Source organism: Jaculus jaculus, chromosome 9, assembly GCF_020740685.1.
Source record: "Jaculus jaculus isolate mJacJac1 chromosome 9, mJacJac1.mat.Y.cur, whole genome shotgun sequence".
NCBI classification, from domain to species: Eukaryota; Metazoa; Chordata; class Mammalia; order Rodentia; family Dipodidae; genus Jaculus; species Jaculus jaculus.
Genome location: NC_059110.1, coordinates 68,046,912 through 68,064,186, shown reverse-complemented (window position 1 = coordinate 68,064,186; position 17,275 = coordinate 68,046,912). Strand labels below are relative to the sequence as shown.

Here is a 17,275-nt window from a genome sequence, read left to right as displayed (position 1 = left end):
TCTAGGGAGGCCACAACTCAGGAAGAAATGCCCCATATCCCATCAAGAATAGAAAAGGCCTATTTTTAATTATATGAGCCTGGAATCTAATTTCATCTTACATATACACATGCCAAAGCTTTATTCCTGTACAGTATAAAGGAAAAAGTAGTCTATTGTTGACTATTTGTACAGAGCTACTCACCAGTTTAGAAAATCACATTGGTGTTCACACAACTCAGTGCCCTTGTGGCCCTCCTCTACCATCTGCATTAAAATGGCTGTAAAGATGGTCCACATGCACCATCAATAGCTCCACACAGAGTACAAGTGTGTGGATAATTCATTATGCCTTCTACATACCCAAGCACATGCTGAAATTCTTATTAAATACAATTTTTTCTGCTTTTACTACAAAACAGCATTACATACTTTTTAAACTGCAAATTGTTATAAGAAGTGAGCATTTGGGCTGGAGAGATGGCTTAGTGGTTAAGCACTTGCCTATGAAGTCTACAGACCCCAGTTTGAGGCTCAGTTCCCCAAGACCCACGTTAGCCAGATACACAAGGGGGCACACACATCTGAAGTTTGTATGCAGTGGCTGGAGACCGTGGCACGCCCATTCTCTCTCTCTCTCTCTCTCTCTCTCTCTCTCTCTCTCTCTCTCTCTCTCTCTCTGTCACTCTCAAATAAAGAAATAAAACTAAAAATATTTTTAAAAAAAGAAGTGAGCATTTAAGTTAATAAGATTATGAACTACCAACCCAGGAATGAAATCTAGAGTAGAGAAACTGGTCCTTGATCTGAGTGGTGACAAATTCCACAATTCAGTCCCAGCTAGAGATGGGGCATGGCAAGGACAGACAAGGGAGGAGAGAGACCAGAAATGCTGGGTAGAAGGAAAAAGGGACTTTCAGGAAAGTATTCACGTGGTCAGCACGAAGATAAGGATGGGAAACATCTGTACCATATTCAGCAATGTCTCTTAATTGGGTTGGAACTCACCAGTGATCCTCAGAGATCCTTCTGACTCCACCTCTAGGAATCTCCTGCATAGTTTCAGCAATGTCTCTGAATGGCCTAGAGCTCACCAGGGAGTCTTAGGGATCCACCTGTCTCCAGCATCCCAGCACTTGGATTGCAGATATGTGTCACCATGCCCAGCATTTTTGCCTCGGTAATGGGGATAAAATCCAGGTCCTCATGTTTGCAAAGCTAGTATTTTACCTCCCACATCATGGCACTTGCTGTACAGAAACCCCAAATATGTTGGTTAAACAAAAGCCCACCTTACTGAGGACTATAGTAAAGGAATACGATAAAGAGTCCAACCAAGCCAGATGGGTGGCACATGATGTAACCTCAGCACTGGAGGCTGGAGAAGTGAAACCTAGAGGCTAGTCTGGGCTACTATGGTCTAGTCTCAGAAAATAAGAATAAAATAAAGGGGTTGGAGAGCTGGCTTAGCAGTTAAGGCGTTTGCCTGCAAAGCTAAAGGACCTCGGTTCAATTCCCCAGGGCCCACGTAAGCCAAATGCACAAGAGTACACATGCATCTGGAGTTTGTTTGCAGTGGGTGGAGGCCCTGAAATTCCCATTCTCTCTCTCTCTCTGCCTTTTTCTTTCTCTCTCTCTCTCTTTCTCTCAAATAAATAAAAATAAAGTTTAAAATAAAATAGAACAATCTCTTATAAAGTTGTTCAAATAGTCATAGTTCAATATTATTAACATTGGTCAAAATAGTTTAGCCACTTGGCATGGTGGTGCATGCCTTTAATCCCAGCATTAGGCAGAGGTAGGAGGATGGCCATGAGTTCAAGTCAAGCCTGAGACTACATAGTAAATTCCAGATTAGCCTGGGCTACAGCAAGACCTTACCTCAAAGAAAAACAGAAACAAATATTATATATAAATATAAACATACATTATATAAATATTACATAAATATATAAATTATATAAATAGTATATAAATATATACATACATTAAGTATATTATGAAATAGCAATTCCACTGGTACCTTTATAACCAAAAAATGTTTTTTTGTTTTTGTTTTTCAAGATAGGGTCTCATTCTAGCCCAGGCTGACCTGAAATTCACTATGGAGTCTTTGATTGGCCTTGAACTTGTACCTCTGCCTGCCTGGGGCTGGGATTAAAGGTGTGTGCCACCACGCCTGGCTATAAAAGAATTTCTAGGATAAGATAACCAAGGTTTGTAAGTAGGTCTTTCAAACCGAACTTAACCTGCTCCTTTAAATGTCAGTAAATTTCCTTGTAGCAAGCAAGCACACAATCATGCACTGGCCATGTTTTTCAATCCAGCCTGGCAGCTGACCCACATTAACTAAACCGGATCCCCTTGTTCATCTTGTCTTTGCTCTTCCTGGTTATTTTTTTCTCACACACCCCTAACCAATGCACCTCCCCACTCCCCACTTCCCCAAATCATCAAGAGGAGAAAAGCCACCAGAGGGCAGCATTTGGGGTGCATCTGTATAAAAGGACAGCAGGAAAGGCCAATCCAGTTCTTCACCTAGGACCCCATTGTAACTTAGCAACATGGGTTCTTCCAAAACAAAACAAATAAATATTACAGCTACCGATAATTACTTCTGTTATTATGATGACTTGGTCCCACCTGTAAAAACTCTGAGAGCAGTAGGAAAGCACAAGGCCTTGGCTTTCTGATCAGTGTCCCTTAATATAAATACCTGCCATCAGAATATTCTCCCACCTCCAAAAGAGGACTATGGGCTGCTCAGAGTGAGGCTCAATGTGGTGGTTTGACTCAGGTGTCCCCCATAAACTTAGGTGTTCTGAATGCTAGGATCCCAGCTGATGGAGATTTGGGAATTAACACCTTCTGGAGGCCGTGTATTGTTGGGGGAGAGCTTATGGGTGTTATAGCCAGTTTCCTCATGCCAATGTTTGGCACACTCTCCTGTTCCATTGTCTACCTTATGTGGGCCAGGGGGTGATGTCCACCTCTGCTCATGCCATCATTTTCTCTTGCCATTGTGGAGCTTCCCCTTGAGTTTGTAAGCCAAAATCAACCTCTTTAGCCCACAAACTGCTCTTGGTGGGGTGATTTCTACCAGCAATGTGATTGGTACCAAGGACTGAGATTGCTGCTAGACACCTGACTGTGTCGCTTTGGCCTTTTGGAGCTGATTTTCAAGAGGAATGTGGAAGGATTTGAAAACTTGGCCTAAGAGACACTTTGCAGTGCTGTAAGTACAGCTTGATGGACTCTTCTGGTCAAAGTTGAAAGACCTGAATGCAGTAAGAACTAAGGACTATGAGGTTTGGCTTGTGAGGATGAAAAACAGCTTTGATTGGACTGGGCTACAGGCAGTTTGTATGAGAAGCTTACTGTTATGCCCATGGCCTGAGAAGTTGTATAGGGTTGCTTTGTGTAGAAATGAACTGGTGTGAGCAGATGGACATGGGACAGAATAAAATGAAATATTTGGGCTGCTGCCCATTCACCTGAAAATTGTTTGAGAGATTACAACCATTAAGATTGGGCCAGCTAACTGGCACTGGGGCAATAGGAAGAATGTAGACTCTTTTGAAGGGGCCTGAGTACTCACGGAGTGTCCTGTTCTTCAAAGCCTGCTTTATTCTCCTCTAGAATAACAAACTGCCACCCTACCTGGTAATGTAGAGTATAAGAAATGCTGGAAAGAGGGTCATTAAGTTTGCAACACGGTCTTGTGTTTTGGAAATGGCCATGGGCAGTGTGAAGCAGGTTTGCTGGATGCCTATATGAAGACCCAGTGGAGCCATGAGGATGGACAGTGGGTTGCAGTGGAGACCCAGTGGAGATGCTGGGACCACGAGATGGCTGCCAAGGAGAGCTGCCTGCCCTGGATAAAGTTTTCCAGGACTGTGAGTAGCCTAGCTGGAGAAGCAGAATTGGAATACCAGAGACTTGTTGCTGGTTAGAATTATTGAACTTGGAGACTTGTCACTGAGTTGTTGGACTTGGAACTACAGAGTTTGGTGTTTGCCCTATTTAATTTATATACTGCTTGAGTATTTGTTTGCTATGCCCAATGCCATCTTTTGCAGTGTAAATGTTTATTCTGTGCCATTATAGGTTTTGGGTGGATATTATGGCTCTTATGGGGATGTTTGAACATCACTAGAATTAATAAAAACTATGAGGACTTGTAAAGTTTGATGAATGCATTGCATTTTAAGTCATATATGGTTATTTGTTTATGGGGTCAGGGGTGGAAGATGGTGGTTTGACTCAGGTGTCCCCCATAAACGTAGGTGTGCTGAATGCTAGATTCCCAGATGGTGGCGATTTGGGTATTAATGTTTCCTGGAGGCAGTGTATTGTTGGGGGTGGGCTTATGGGTATTATAGCCAGTTTCCCCACACCAGTGTTTGGCACACTCTCCTGTTCCTGTTGTCTACCTTATATGTGCCAGAGGGTGATGTCCACCCTCTGCTCGTGCCATCATTTCCCCTGCCACCATGGAGCTTTCTGTCAAGGTTGTAAACCAAAAGAAACCTCTTTAGCCCACAAGCTGCTCTTGGTTGGGGTGATTTCTACCAGAAATGCGAACCTGACTACAACACTCACTAACTTCCATTTCCTTCTTTCACAGTGGCAATCCTCCCGTGTGGTCACCCAGAGTCACTGCAGAGCTGATCCTGGCTCATGAGGGGATCATATATAATCTGGCAGTGCCTTGCTAAATACCACTGTTAACTCTGGCAGATGGTGAGGGGCCAGAAGACCCATCATGCCCTTCCTTGATAGGAGAGCACTACTGGTTTGCCCAGAGGTTGCCCACAAGGACAAATAATGTGATCCAAATGCCAAAGCCAACATGATCCACTGAAGAGAAGGGAGACAGGAAGGAAATGGCAAGTGATTTTTCATTGTCTTCCCAGTTCCAAGATCTATATTCCACATGCTTCTCCAGAGACGCCTCCCAGCTCTGTCTTCTGGTGAAATTGTACCATCTCATGTTCCCTTTGATTTTTCCCCACCACCTCCCTCTCCCCTCACTCTTGCTTCCTGAGACTATATCTAGTAAAGCTCTAACTCCAGGGAATGTAAACAAAGGAAAGGAGTAAGCTAAAATATCAGGCACAGGATAAAAATAATTCCATTAGAAAAAAAAAACTACCTGCTGTCAAAAGGACTTCTGTGGGGAGTGGAAACCTTAAAGTCATATAAGATAATTATCAAATTTGTAAAAGCAAAAACAAAAAAAAATCTTGGAGAAATAGAGAAGCGTCCCTCCCCACCAACCACACCTACCTGAGTTTCTGCCTCATAGAACGAAGCAGTTGACAGCAAAACAACCCACTAAATTCCCAAACTGATGGGAAAAAATAAAAAGATTCTATACATCCCCAGACAAGGGAGAGACTGTTAAGGAACATGCCATATATAGTGGATGTACAAGAATGTTGGCAGGGGAGGAGGCAGTAATAGGTGCTCAACTTGTTTTTCTCCGTGAACAGTCACTGATGTGCTTAAGTAAACTTCTACTGGAGATTTCTGACACCTACAATATTTGTTATTATTTGATATGTTCTAAAAAATTGTATAAGGGCTGGAGAGATGGCTTAGCGGTTAAGGCGCTTGCCTATGAAGCCCAAGGACCCAGGTTAGATTCCCCAGAATCCATGTAAGCCAGAGATGCACATGGTGGTGCATGCATCTGGAGTTTGTGTGCAGTGGCTAGAGGCCCTGGCATGCCCATTTTCTTTCTCTCTCTCTCTCTCTCTCTCTCTCTCTCTCTCAATATATAAAAATAAAATATTTCTAAAATTGTATTGCACCAGGACATAACATTCTATCTGTAACCTAGCTGAGATTCATCTAAGTTGTTTGCTTACAACTACAGCCATACATTTTTACCAATGTATAGTATTCTACTGTTTATACCTCATTTTACTTAACTCTTTTCCTCAACTAGACAACTAGATTGCTTTTAAAGCTTTAATGAAGACAAAAACATCATCAGTAACCCATATATTCACATAATAATTCATATGGATATATATCCAATGGCAAGATTTAGTATAAACATACAGTTACTGGATATTTGCCAAATTAACACCCAATGTGATTGTCTCATAGCCACTACCTTATAAACACTTAACATTACAAATGCACAACACACCTGCCAACACTAAGTAACAAGTGTGCACACACACACATGCTTCAGAATCATGATTCCTTCTGGGATAGGAAGAAGGAGAATGGGAATTAAGCCAGGTGTGGTGATACACTCCTGTAACTCCAGTACTCGGTAGGGTGAGGCAAGAGGGATCATGAGTTTTAGGACAATCTGACAAATTAAAAGGAAATTAAACTCAACATTTAATTCTGCTTTATTCAAAGCATACCACCAAGGATCATGACCCCTTCTGTGAATCATCATGAAAATGGGTGCCTCAGAATTCAGACCTTCTGGACTTCAGAAGGATATAAGTGAAGTAGAATAGGAAAAAGCTAGCTACTTTTAGGTCGTTTCAGTTAGAGATTGGGGCCCAGAGAGAACCAGGAAATGCCACCATACATGCCACCTATCCCTGGGACAAGAATGGAACTCTTGGCAGAAAACTCCTATCTGACCAAGAACGATCTTTAGCGCCCCCTGCTGTTAACAGTCTACAATGCTACCAACATAGATGGCCCAAGTGGGCAAGTGCTGGAGTATGCCAAATCTACAAATCAATCTGGTCCTTCCCTTTCTCTTCTCTGTGTGGGATTCTCCTAGATTTGGCCTGTACTGCTTGGATACCTGTGAGTCTGGCTCCCCCTTCACCCAGCAGCTGGGTGAGAGGAAGCATAGTACTGCTCCTTAATTTGAGTATCTCTCCCAACCCCGTGTGTGTGTGTGTGTGTGTGTGTGTGTGTGTGTGTGTGTGTGTGTATGTGTCTGTCTGTCTGTCTGTCTGTCTGTCTGTCTGTCTGTCTGTCTGTCTACCTCTCCTTGCTGGGGATACAAATGAGTCTGGCCTCTACCAGCCTGGCTAGGTGGGTGCCAGAGGCTGCAGGGAGAGCATAACACTGTTTCTTGGTCTGGGGAATTCCTGTTTGCCTCTGCTTTATAGTTTGGAATAACTTCTTACTTTGATAACATACATGATTTCCTTCTGTCTCTAAATCTACTACATGCATAGATCCCCTACATTCTAGATCTACCACGGGAGTACTCTCACTAACTCCAGGCCTGCTAGCTTAAACTCGGGGTAACCATAAGTGTAACTCACTTCATTACGCATTTCTCCTCTGAATTTCTTGGTCTCTGCTTTGTTTTTGTTTTTGTTGTTGTTGTTGTTTTGTTTTTTAATATTTATTTGACAGAGAAAGAAGGAGAGAGAGAGAATGGGCATGCCAGGGCCTCCAGCCACTGCAAATGAACTCCGTCTGTGTGCACCCACTTGTACATCTGGCTTACGTGGGTCCTGGGGAATCGAACCAGGGTCCTTTGGTTTTGCAGGCAAACACCTTAACCGCTAGCTTAGTCTCTGCTTTGATGTTTTCCTTCTTATTCTTCCTTGAGCCTCACTATTCGCCCTCTTAACTGTCCTACGTGAGAAAGCACATGGCAGATGCCACATGCGTTCCTTTTTTTTTTTTTTTTAATGTTTACTTATTTGAGAGAGACAGAGAGAGAGAGAAACAGGCAGATAGAGAGAGAGAGATGGGCGCACCAGGGCCTCCAGCCACTGAAAACCAAACTCCAGATGCATGTGCCCCCTTGTGCATCTGGCTAATGTGGGTCCTGGAGAATCGAGCCTCGAACCAGGGTCCTCAGGCTTCATAGGCAAGCGCTTAACTGCTAAGCCAGCTCTCCAGCCCACATGTGTTCCTTCTAAGTCTCTCTCTCTCCGTATATATATATAAAAGTTCTACCTTCTGTGTGCTTACAGCCCCACTCCAATCTCTGCTTGAAAGCCTCAATTTAACTCCCCTCCACATATTTTTGGCTCTACTCCATTTTTTTCCCTATCAGTTTCTCTCAAATGAACCTTATAAGTTATGCAGTGTTTTCCATATAAGAGTGTGTTGTGGACTTCCCATGTGTTTATGGCTCTGCTCTAGCCTTCCTTCTTACATCCCAATCTCCCTTAAGTAAACCCCAGAATTTGTGATTTCTCCCTAAATAAACTTAATAATTCATAATTTATCCTTCTTCAGTCTATCTTTATCAATTCTTTGTTAAAGACAGGAGAGAACCCAAACTTGAAGTGCATAAATTTGGGGAACCTGAACCCCAAAATCCTGCATCACTATGACAAAGCACTATGCTCTGTATGATATCATGCCTCCAGTGGCATCTGCAGTGAAATCATGCTCACAATAAGGACTCAATGCTGCTCTGGTTGTCATTCTTTCAAGACAAACACACCAGCCTGGCCCTGCATAAACAGCCCTCACTTCTCAGGCCACACTGCCATCTTCTCAAGAGGAGAGTACACAAGTGAGCAGATTAGTGGCCTGTGGCCATATCTGGAGGTTAAGTACAGGTTGAGTGCCCTTATTTCAAAATCTGAACCAAAAGAGATAAGAACCAGATCATCCTTTGATTTGTAGCAAGTGAAGATGTTCCTGCCTTTTGTACTTTCATGGGTTCAGTCACCCTGTCTACTTCCTCTCATTCCCTGCTCTCTTGAGAAGATACTCTAACTACTGTTAGAGGAAAGGGGACAATGACATCAGATCTTGAACTACTTCTGGATGAACAGGGGTGTAGATATGTGGCAGTTAGAGAGTCTCTCCAAGAGAGGGAAACTATTATAAAGGACCCTGAAAGTGTACTGATGGAGTGTAGGAAGATAGTTTTGGAAAATGTTGAGAAAAAAGAATAAAAGCAAGGAGTTAAAAAAAAAAAATCTGAACCAAAATGCTCATAAATTTAAAATTCTGTTAACTGTCAAATTCATGCCACAAATGTCTGTTATAGGGGAAATCAACTGTTCTCTGACTGGACTTGAGGCCTGCTCTATGGGAGGAGAATTCCTGGTACTAAAAACCTAATCAAAAACCTATGATGAGGGGCTGGAGAGATGGTTCAGTGGCTAATGTCACTTGCTTGCAAAGCCTAATGACCTGAGTTCAATTCCCCAGTACCCATGTAAAACCAGATGAAATGGTGCAAGTGTCTGAAATTTGTTTGCAGTGGTATTAGGCCCTGGCACACCCATACTCTCTCTGTGTGTGCCTCTTTCTCAGTCAAATAAATAAATTAAAATATTTTTCAAAGAAGCCTATGGTGGGCTAGAAAGATGGCTCAGCAGTTAAATGTGCTTCCTTGCAAAGCCTGATTCTATTTCCTGGTACTGACATAAAGCCAGATGTGCAAAGTGGTACAAACCTCTGCAGTTTGTTTGCAGTGGCAGGAGGCCCTGGCACACCCATTCTCTCTCCCTCTCTCCCTCTCTCTCTCTCTCCCTCCCTCCCTCTCCTCAAAAAATTATATAAATAAAAAATAATTAAATTTAAATTTAAAAAGACATTCAACCTTTACCTGGAATTTATCTAGAGTTGTTTGTTTCTTTTTCTTTAAGACTTAAGGAGACTTTATTCGATTAAGAGGTAAAAGCTTTCTCAGGGACACCACCACCCCTCGCTCCCCCCTTCCCCCCAACTCACCCCCGACCAGGGCACCTATGGAAGGGAGGGGAGTAAGAAGGTCTGGATGTGTCCGTGTGTGCTGCCATCTTGTTAAATCCACCCCATTGGGTTTCAATCCCAGCATGACAGCAAATTAGCTTCAAGAACTGATGTTGAATAATTTTTTCATCTTACTTTTGGCATCAGAGACATCAAACATATACTTAGCTGATGTTCAATTATGGCACCTTTATGGAAATAAAGATCTCTTGCCTTTATCATGTGATATCTTGAATTGCTGTCAACAGTACCCAGTTCCAATAATCAAACTCAGTAACCACAACACCTATGAAAAATATCTCCTCAGGCTGGAGAGATGGCTTAGTGGTTAGGCACTTGCCTGTGAAGCCTAAGGACCCTGGTTTGAGGCTCAATTCCCCAGAACCCACATTAGCCAGGTGCACAAGGTGGCGCATGCATCTGGAGTTCATTTGCAGTGGCTGGGGACCCTGGTACGCCCATTCTCTATCTATCTGCCTCTTTCTCTGTCTGTCTGTCTGTCACTCTCAAATAAATAAATAAAAATAAACAAAAAAATTAAAAATATCCTCAATAAACATCAGCCATGCCTATGTTGGCCTGGATAGTTTGATATTTGCAGAATAGCGCAGACATTCCACAGAGCTAACACGAAGGAAATCAGGTATGCCAAAGTGCTTTCAAAGAGCTCTCTCAGGAGACTCAGCTCAGAATAAGACAACATCAAAGGGAGAAGCCAACTCACCATAGAAGAGGAAGGCTTTGGTCATGCGATGATGTTGCAAGCTGCGGTTAATGGTAAAGAAACAAGTGTCTGCCCCACACTGGCCCAGTCTTCCAGTCTCCCCTGTCAGTGGGGACCACCACAGCAAGATGGGGTAGCTACCAACACCCAGTGTGTTCTTCCCATGCAAGGCTAGGGCTTCTTGGGGAAATGGATTGAGATCCGTAGTCTTCTCCTCCACATAGAGCCCATCTTGAAAACTGGAATCTTTAAACTTCTTCCTTTCAAATTTCCCCAACTCAACCACTACCTGGAAGTAAAAAAAAAAAAAGAACTGTTACCAGAGCCACACTGCTTCATTTCCCATCCACCTTGATGATGGAATTTCCTATCAGTTGTCTGTGACAAGTCACACAACTTATTCATTTACAATAGCACATACTTATTATAACATAGTTCTGGAGATCAGGAGTTTGAATTGGGCCAAAAAATAAGGGACCAGCATGCCTACATTGCTTGCTGAAGACTATGGGAGAAACCAATCACTTGCCTTTTCCATGTTTTAGAGATGGTTCATAATGTTTGCTTGGCTCATGGTCACCTTCCATCTTCAGAACCAGCAACATCACACCACTGACTCCTGGTATTGCCTCTCTCTATGACCACAGCCAGGAACCATTTCTTTTCTTAATGGCTTATGTGGTTACCTTGGGCCACCATAGATAATGCAGAATAATTTCCTGATTTAGTCCATGTGTGCTGCTGCTACTGCTACAGAATGCCTGAGGCTGAGTAATGTATACAGAAGTGTGTTTCTTACAGTTCTGTAGACTAGATAATCTAAAATTGAGTTGTCCAAGAGAACATGGTGTGGTGGTGCACATCTGTAATTCCAGCACTTGAGAGGGTAAGACAGGAAGACCCCAGGTCTGAGATGAGTCTGTACTATATAATGACTGTCTCAAGAAGGGAAGGAAAGGAGAGTTTGGAGAGGAGAAGGGAGAGTGGAGGAAGGGAGAGAAGAGAAAGGGAAGGAAAGTTCTAGACTCTTAAGGACCTGCCCCCATGACAATGGCATTAAATCCACTACCCTAATCACCTCTGAACAGCCCCACAAACAACACTGTTACAATAGATTGAATTTCCAGCACATGAACTCTGAGGGACACACACCAGAGCTCTTCCCTGCCTCAAAATATTGCGCATCAAGTCCACCTGCAAAATCCCCGTGCCATGTGTAGTGACATATTCACAAGTTCCAGGGACTAGAACATGGACATAGCTCCCAAACAAGGATGCTCAATAATTCTACCAGATACCTGGTCACATGTTCCATTTTGTGAGCACTTGGAGTATCCAGAAAAGTCTGTTTCCTCTTGAAAACTGTGGTAGAGTTATTACTGACTTAATAATACTAGAGATCACACTTCAGGGAAATAAATTACAAACTGCCAACTGATTTCTATTTACAATTGAACTACCCAAGTGTTGTGTTTCTAACAATAGCCACTCTGAAGCTGGCTTCAGAGTTACATCTACTGTCAAAACTACCTGGACTGAGGACGTAGCTCGGTGGCAGGGCATTTACCCACATATACATGGCTCTAGGTTTTATCCCCACCAGGGGAAACAGTGTGTGTTTTTAGTGCAGTAGATTGCTGAACCTCCACTTCCTTCCACTTAAAACCACAGCTGTAATCTGTATCAGGACAGTCTAAGTTGGGGCCACTGGACAGCCAAGCCATCTGTGACAGGTATCTATCTATTCTCCAAAAATGCTGTGCTTTACCAAATTCTAAGCTTTGATGTGGCATTACAAAACATTATGTTGTAGGATATAGTGGTGCACACTCTTAGTCTCAGCACTCATGAGGCTGAGGTAGGAGAGATAACCATAAATTTCAGGCAAGCCTGGGGTTTCAGAGGAAGTTCCAGGTCAGCCTGGGTTATAGTGAGACCCTACCTCAAAAACAAACAAACTTTATGTTAGATAAAGGGCTGACATCTTATAAGTCACTGGAACTCTGGTAATTTGCCTCAAACTGTGAAGCAAATGAAGACATAAAGGCGGCACCGTTACGTGTTACACAGTCAGTCCACTGTATCCTCTACCACAGACACCACAGCATCATAGTCAAAGAGAAGCCTGCAACTGTACTGAATGCATGCAGACTTCCTTTTCCTACTGTTACTCACTAAGCAATAGTTTAACAACTATTACATAGCATTTACATTGTAGTGGGTATTATACTTCATCTAGAGAGCACTTAAAGTACACAGGAGAATGTATCTAGGATATAAGCAAATAACATGCCAATCCATCTAAGAGACATGGGGACCTGTGGGTTTTGGTATACACAGAGGGCTCACTGTACAAATGTCCTGTAGCCTCCAGATATTACTGTATTGACTCATCCACACTAAGCCACAAAGAGCCTACCCTGTGGGTCTGGGCCCAGTACTTAGCAGCCAAGGCAGCTCCTCTGCCATGTTCTCACTACTCCTTGTCTGAGAGAAGGGCCACTTGCTACCAGCATAACACAGAGACTGTACCTCTCTGGAGAGGGAAAATACATTCATTAGATTCTTAAAAGTGACCAAGGCCAACAAAAACACTAAGAACCTCCATATGAGAGCCAACAACTATCCAAAGAAAAGTAAGGAAAGCATTGTTTTAAACCTAAAGACTCTATAAAACTAAGGTCTGCATTACAACACTAAATATTGAAGTCAAACTCTTGCCAATAGCTTTCTCAGCATTCTTAAACATGATAATGTGACTTTTCCCCAGGAGTTTGATGGAATAGATTGAAATCATAGCTCCCAAACTCTCTTTTCATTTGGCCTTCCCATGTAAATACACAACCAGACACACACACACAAACAAAAAATGGCTTTTAAAAATCTGTAAGATGAAACCTCAGGGATAATTTTTTCCCAAAATTCTGATTGTCTCCTATGTGAAGTATAACTTCATTTATAAATAACCGAGATGGTAGTAAGAAGAAATTTTTTTAATGCCAAACAGCTCTTTAAAATATATTTATTATTGGGGCTGGAGATATGGCTCTCCAGTTAAGGCACTTGCCTGTAAAGCCTAACAACCCAGGTTGAATTCTCCAGTACCCAGTGGCTAGAAGCCCTGGCATGTGCATATTCAAATTCATTCTCTCTCCACCCTTCCTCCTCCTCCATCTCTTTTGCTTTCTCTGTCTGTCTATATGTATTTTTTCTAGAAACTTCCAGTCAAGATGGCAGAATTAGAGCCATGCTAGACCATCAGAGGAGAAAGGAGGCAAGATTTTGAGGTTTCCATACCAGAGGAGATCTGCCAGACACCCCCACGGGGTGGTCACAGGGGTTCACATACAGGAATCTGTCTGATTCCTACATACTAGGCAACACAGCTGGGGACCCAAAAGCAGGCAACCTACTGGTTTCTTACCTGCTACCCAGCTGGAGCACAAGAACAGGTGGGTGGGGTGGGCATCCTCCATACCTATGAGCTCTCAGACGGCAAATAGCCCACAGAGCAGCTGGGCCATGCACATGCATTATCAGCTTGACCTCCACAAGCAGCATGACTGAAGCACAGGGACTGGGGCATACTCATGTGGGAGGGTAGCCCGATCCTGACATGCACATTGGTGGGCTGTGCCCTGTTCTCCACACATGGCACAGCTGAGGGCATGCATAGGCTGAAGGTCTCTGTGATCTCCACACTGGCAGCTGGGAGCACTGGGGGCCAAAGGCTTGCCTAACGACCACACACTGTCCTGTTGGGTACACAAACAAATGAGGAATTTGCCTGAGCACCAAACATGGCCCGGCTATTGCACACAGGCAAGCAGGCAGTAGATACACCAAGAAAGCATGCACAAGCCACAAGTCAAAACTCTGCCTGATTCCTGCAGACAAAGTGGTCCTCAGCAGAATACCAGTGCCTTCTGCACACACTGTGAGGTCAGAGCAGGGTCACCAAAAGGGAACCAGAATACCAGAGAGTCTTGGCAGCTAGACAGTCCCTCATACACTCTGACTAAGGTTCAGCCCCAAGAGCAGGATCCCTCAGCCCCCTCTGAACCCACCACCAGTAGCTACAGCCAAGCCCACCACCAAGGGCCACCAAGCAAGCAACGTGGAGAGAACAGGACCCTACTTGGCCATGAGTTGACCAGGCTTCCCTCTCCAGACCCAAGGACACTCAAGCCAAAACCTGAAGATATAACGCCATCTCATTCTCATCTGGACCAAACCTGAACACTCATGGAAGATCCCACAAGAGTCACTAATTTCTACATCCTTCAAAAAATATAATATCTACCTCAAGATAGGCAAACCCCAATGCAAAACAAACAACACAGGACATTGAGCCAAGAGATCCTCATGAAAAATGCCTCGTCCCTCAACAGAAGCCCCCAGTGCAAAAATAGAGGACATTCCAGACATGGAATCCCAAAATGAAAACATGACAGACATATTAAACAAACTTAATGAGACCATGAACCAGTGGATGGCAAAACCGAAAGAAAATTAAAAATAAAACAATCACATAAGTGAAATTCAAGAGAAAGAACAACAACATAAATCTCTCATTACTCTTCTCAACATAACGAAGAAAATCAGAGAAATAGTGATACACAGATAAACAAATTGAGGATGAGACAACAAAGAGATGAGTTTAAGCAGTCAGTAGATTAAGCTTAATGAGGACATGATCAAATGTAGGAACAAATTCCAAAAAACAACAAGAAAGTCAAACCAGGATCTGAAAATGGAACTCAATAAAGAAATTGAAATGGGGCTGGAGAGATGGCTTAGCGGTTAAGCACTTGCCTGTGAAGCCTAAGGACCCGGTTCGAGGCTCGGTTCCCCAGGTCCCACGTTAGCCAGATGCACAAGGGGGCGCACGCATCTGGAGTTCGTTTGCAGAGGCTGGAAGCCCTGGTGCGCCCATTCTCTCTCTCTCCCTCTATCTGTCTTTCTCTCTGTGTCTGTCGCTCTCAAATAAGTAGATAAAAAAAATTTAAAAACTTAAAAAAAAGAAATTGAAATGGACTTCCAGTTAAGATGGCGGCATAGGTACCACGCCAAAGCAGCCTTGGGGGAAAAAAAGACCAAAAAACCTCAGCAAAATACACACTTTTACTAAAAAGTGAGGTGTATAGGAAACTGAAGCGGCAGTGGAGAAGTAGGAGAGATCCAGAGCATCCAGAGCCCCCACAGGCCGGCAAAAGTGGCCCTGGCAGCTCCGCCAACCACGGCGGTGGCGGGGTGCACCAGAAAGCCGCCAGACTCGGCTCCCGCCGCAGGAAAAGTCAGGTGTGGGAGCTTCCCCTCACACCGCACTCTCCACAGCTCAGGAAACGTGAAGGGAGAGCGGCAGTGAGCAGTGGAGGAGCAGAAAGCGAAGTAGAAGAACACGTGGAACAGCGAGAGAACCAGAGCAGCTGTGGCTCCCTCCCCTCCCCCACCACCTGAGCCCAGCTCCAGTGAACAGAGCAGCGTCCCGGGACTCGGCCACGCCAACTTGAGCCGACAGCGGGACCCAAGCAGGAGCAGAGTTCGGCAGCAACATCAGCAGCTCCGGAACCAGTACCAGTGGCCCCAGCAGCAGCAGACCCAGGAGCGGCAGCAGCGGCAGACCCAGGAGCGGCAACAACAGCAGACACAGAAGCAGCAGCAGTTCCAGCAGCAAGGGTGCTGATCTGCAGGGCCACAATTGCCAGGCTTGGTTTGCCCCGTAGGAAAAGGCAGTGCCCAGCTCCAGAAATCAGAACAGCAGCCCGACGACCCAGGCAGCAACTTGACTGAGACCAAACTCATCCAAGGTAACTGGGGTTGCACCAGGGAAGGATCTCACTTGGTCACAAGCTGACTGGGATCCCTCAACAGACCAGAAATCTTAACCTCTGTGTTGATAGAGGATCTGGTTGTTATAATAACTACTCTGGAATACATACTTGGAGCTGTTTTTGACTGAATGGGTACAGTGTTTAGTTAACTTTTAGAATCTACCGGGGTTTTATTCTACTCAGCCTACTTGAATACTCCCATAGCAGGGAAACTCAACCCCTAAGAGCACCTTTGTCGATACTCTCAGAGTCTTAACAGCCACATCTAACACCTTAAGCTCCTACCCTGAAAATATATAACATCAAATCATTTCATACAGCTAAGAATACCCAGCTAGCTAGAAAATCCAAGCATTAACTTAATCGAAGATGCAAAAATATATACATTATAACACAGGAAACACTAAAAAGCAAGACGATATAAATCCACCTAAAAATATTAATGCATCAGAAATGACCTCCAGTGAGAACGAGTTAGAGGAAATGCCTGAAAAAGATTTCAAAAGAATGATGGTAAATATGTTCAAAGAAGTCAGAGAACAAATCAAAGGAGTCAAAGAGGAACTTAAAGAGGAAATCAAAGGAATCAAAGAAGATGCAGGACACCAATTTCATGAAATAAAGAAGGCAATACAAGACATAAATAAGGAAACAGAAATAATAAAGAAAAACCAGTCAGAATTACTAGCAATGAAGAACACAGTTAATGAAATAAAAAACTCTGTAGAAAATCTCACCAGTAGAATGGATGAAGGAGAGGACAGAATATCTAAGCTAGAAGACAAGGTGGCAGATCTAATACAGGCCAACAAAGAGAAAGACAAACTTATAGAACAGTATGAGTGGGAATTTCAAGATATTCGGGACACTATGAAAAGATCAAATATTAGAATTCAGGGCATAGTACAAGAAGAATTTCACTCAAAAGGGATAGTAGGTGTCTTCAACAAAATCACAGAAGAAAATTTCACCCAAATTGGGAAAGAGGTGCCAGTACAGATACAGGAAGCCTTTAGAACCCCAGCCAGACAAACCTGGAAAGAACCTCTCCTCGCCATATTATAATAAAACTTCC

At 43.5% G+C, this 17,275-nt stretch overlaps 1 protein-coding gene across 2 annotated transcripts in view; it reads right to left on the bottom strand.

The window, feature by feature from the left end:
* Positions 1-17,275, bottom strand: part of Fut10 (fucosyltransferase 10) — a 175,623-nt gene that overhangs the window by 123,120 nt on the left and 35,228 nt on the right. For both annotated transcript variants that reach the window (XM_045158681.1, XM_045158682.1), the window contains exon 3: positions 10,367-10,655. In XM_045158681.1, the coding sequence (XP_045014616.1) occupies positions 10,367-10,655 (289 nt within the window). The remainder of the gene's footprint in view (positions 1-10,366; positions 10,656-17,275) is intronic.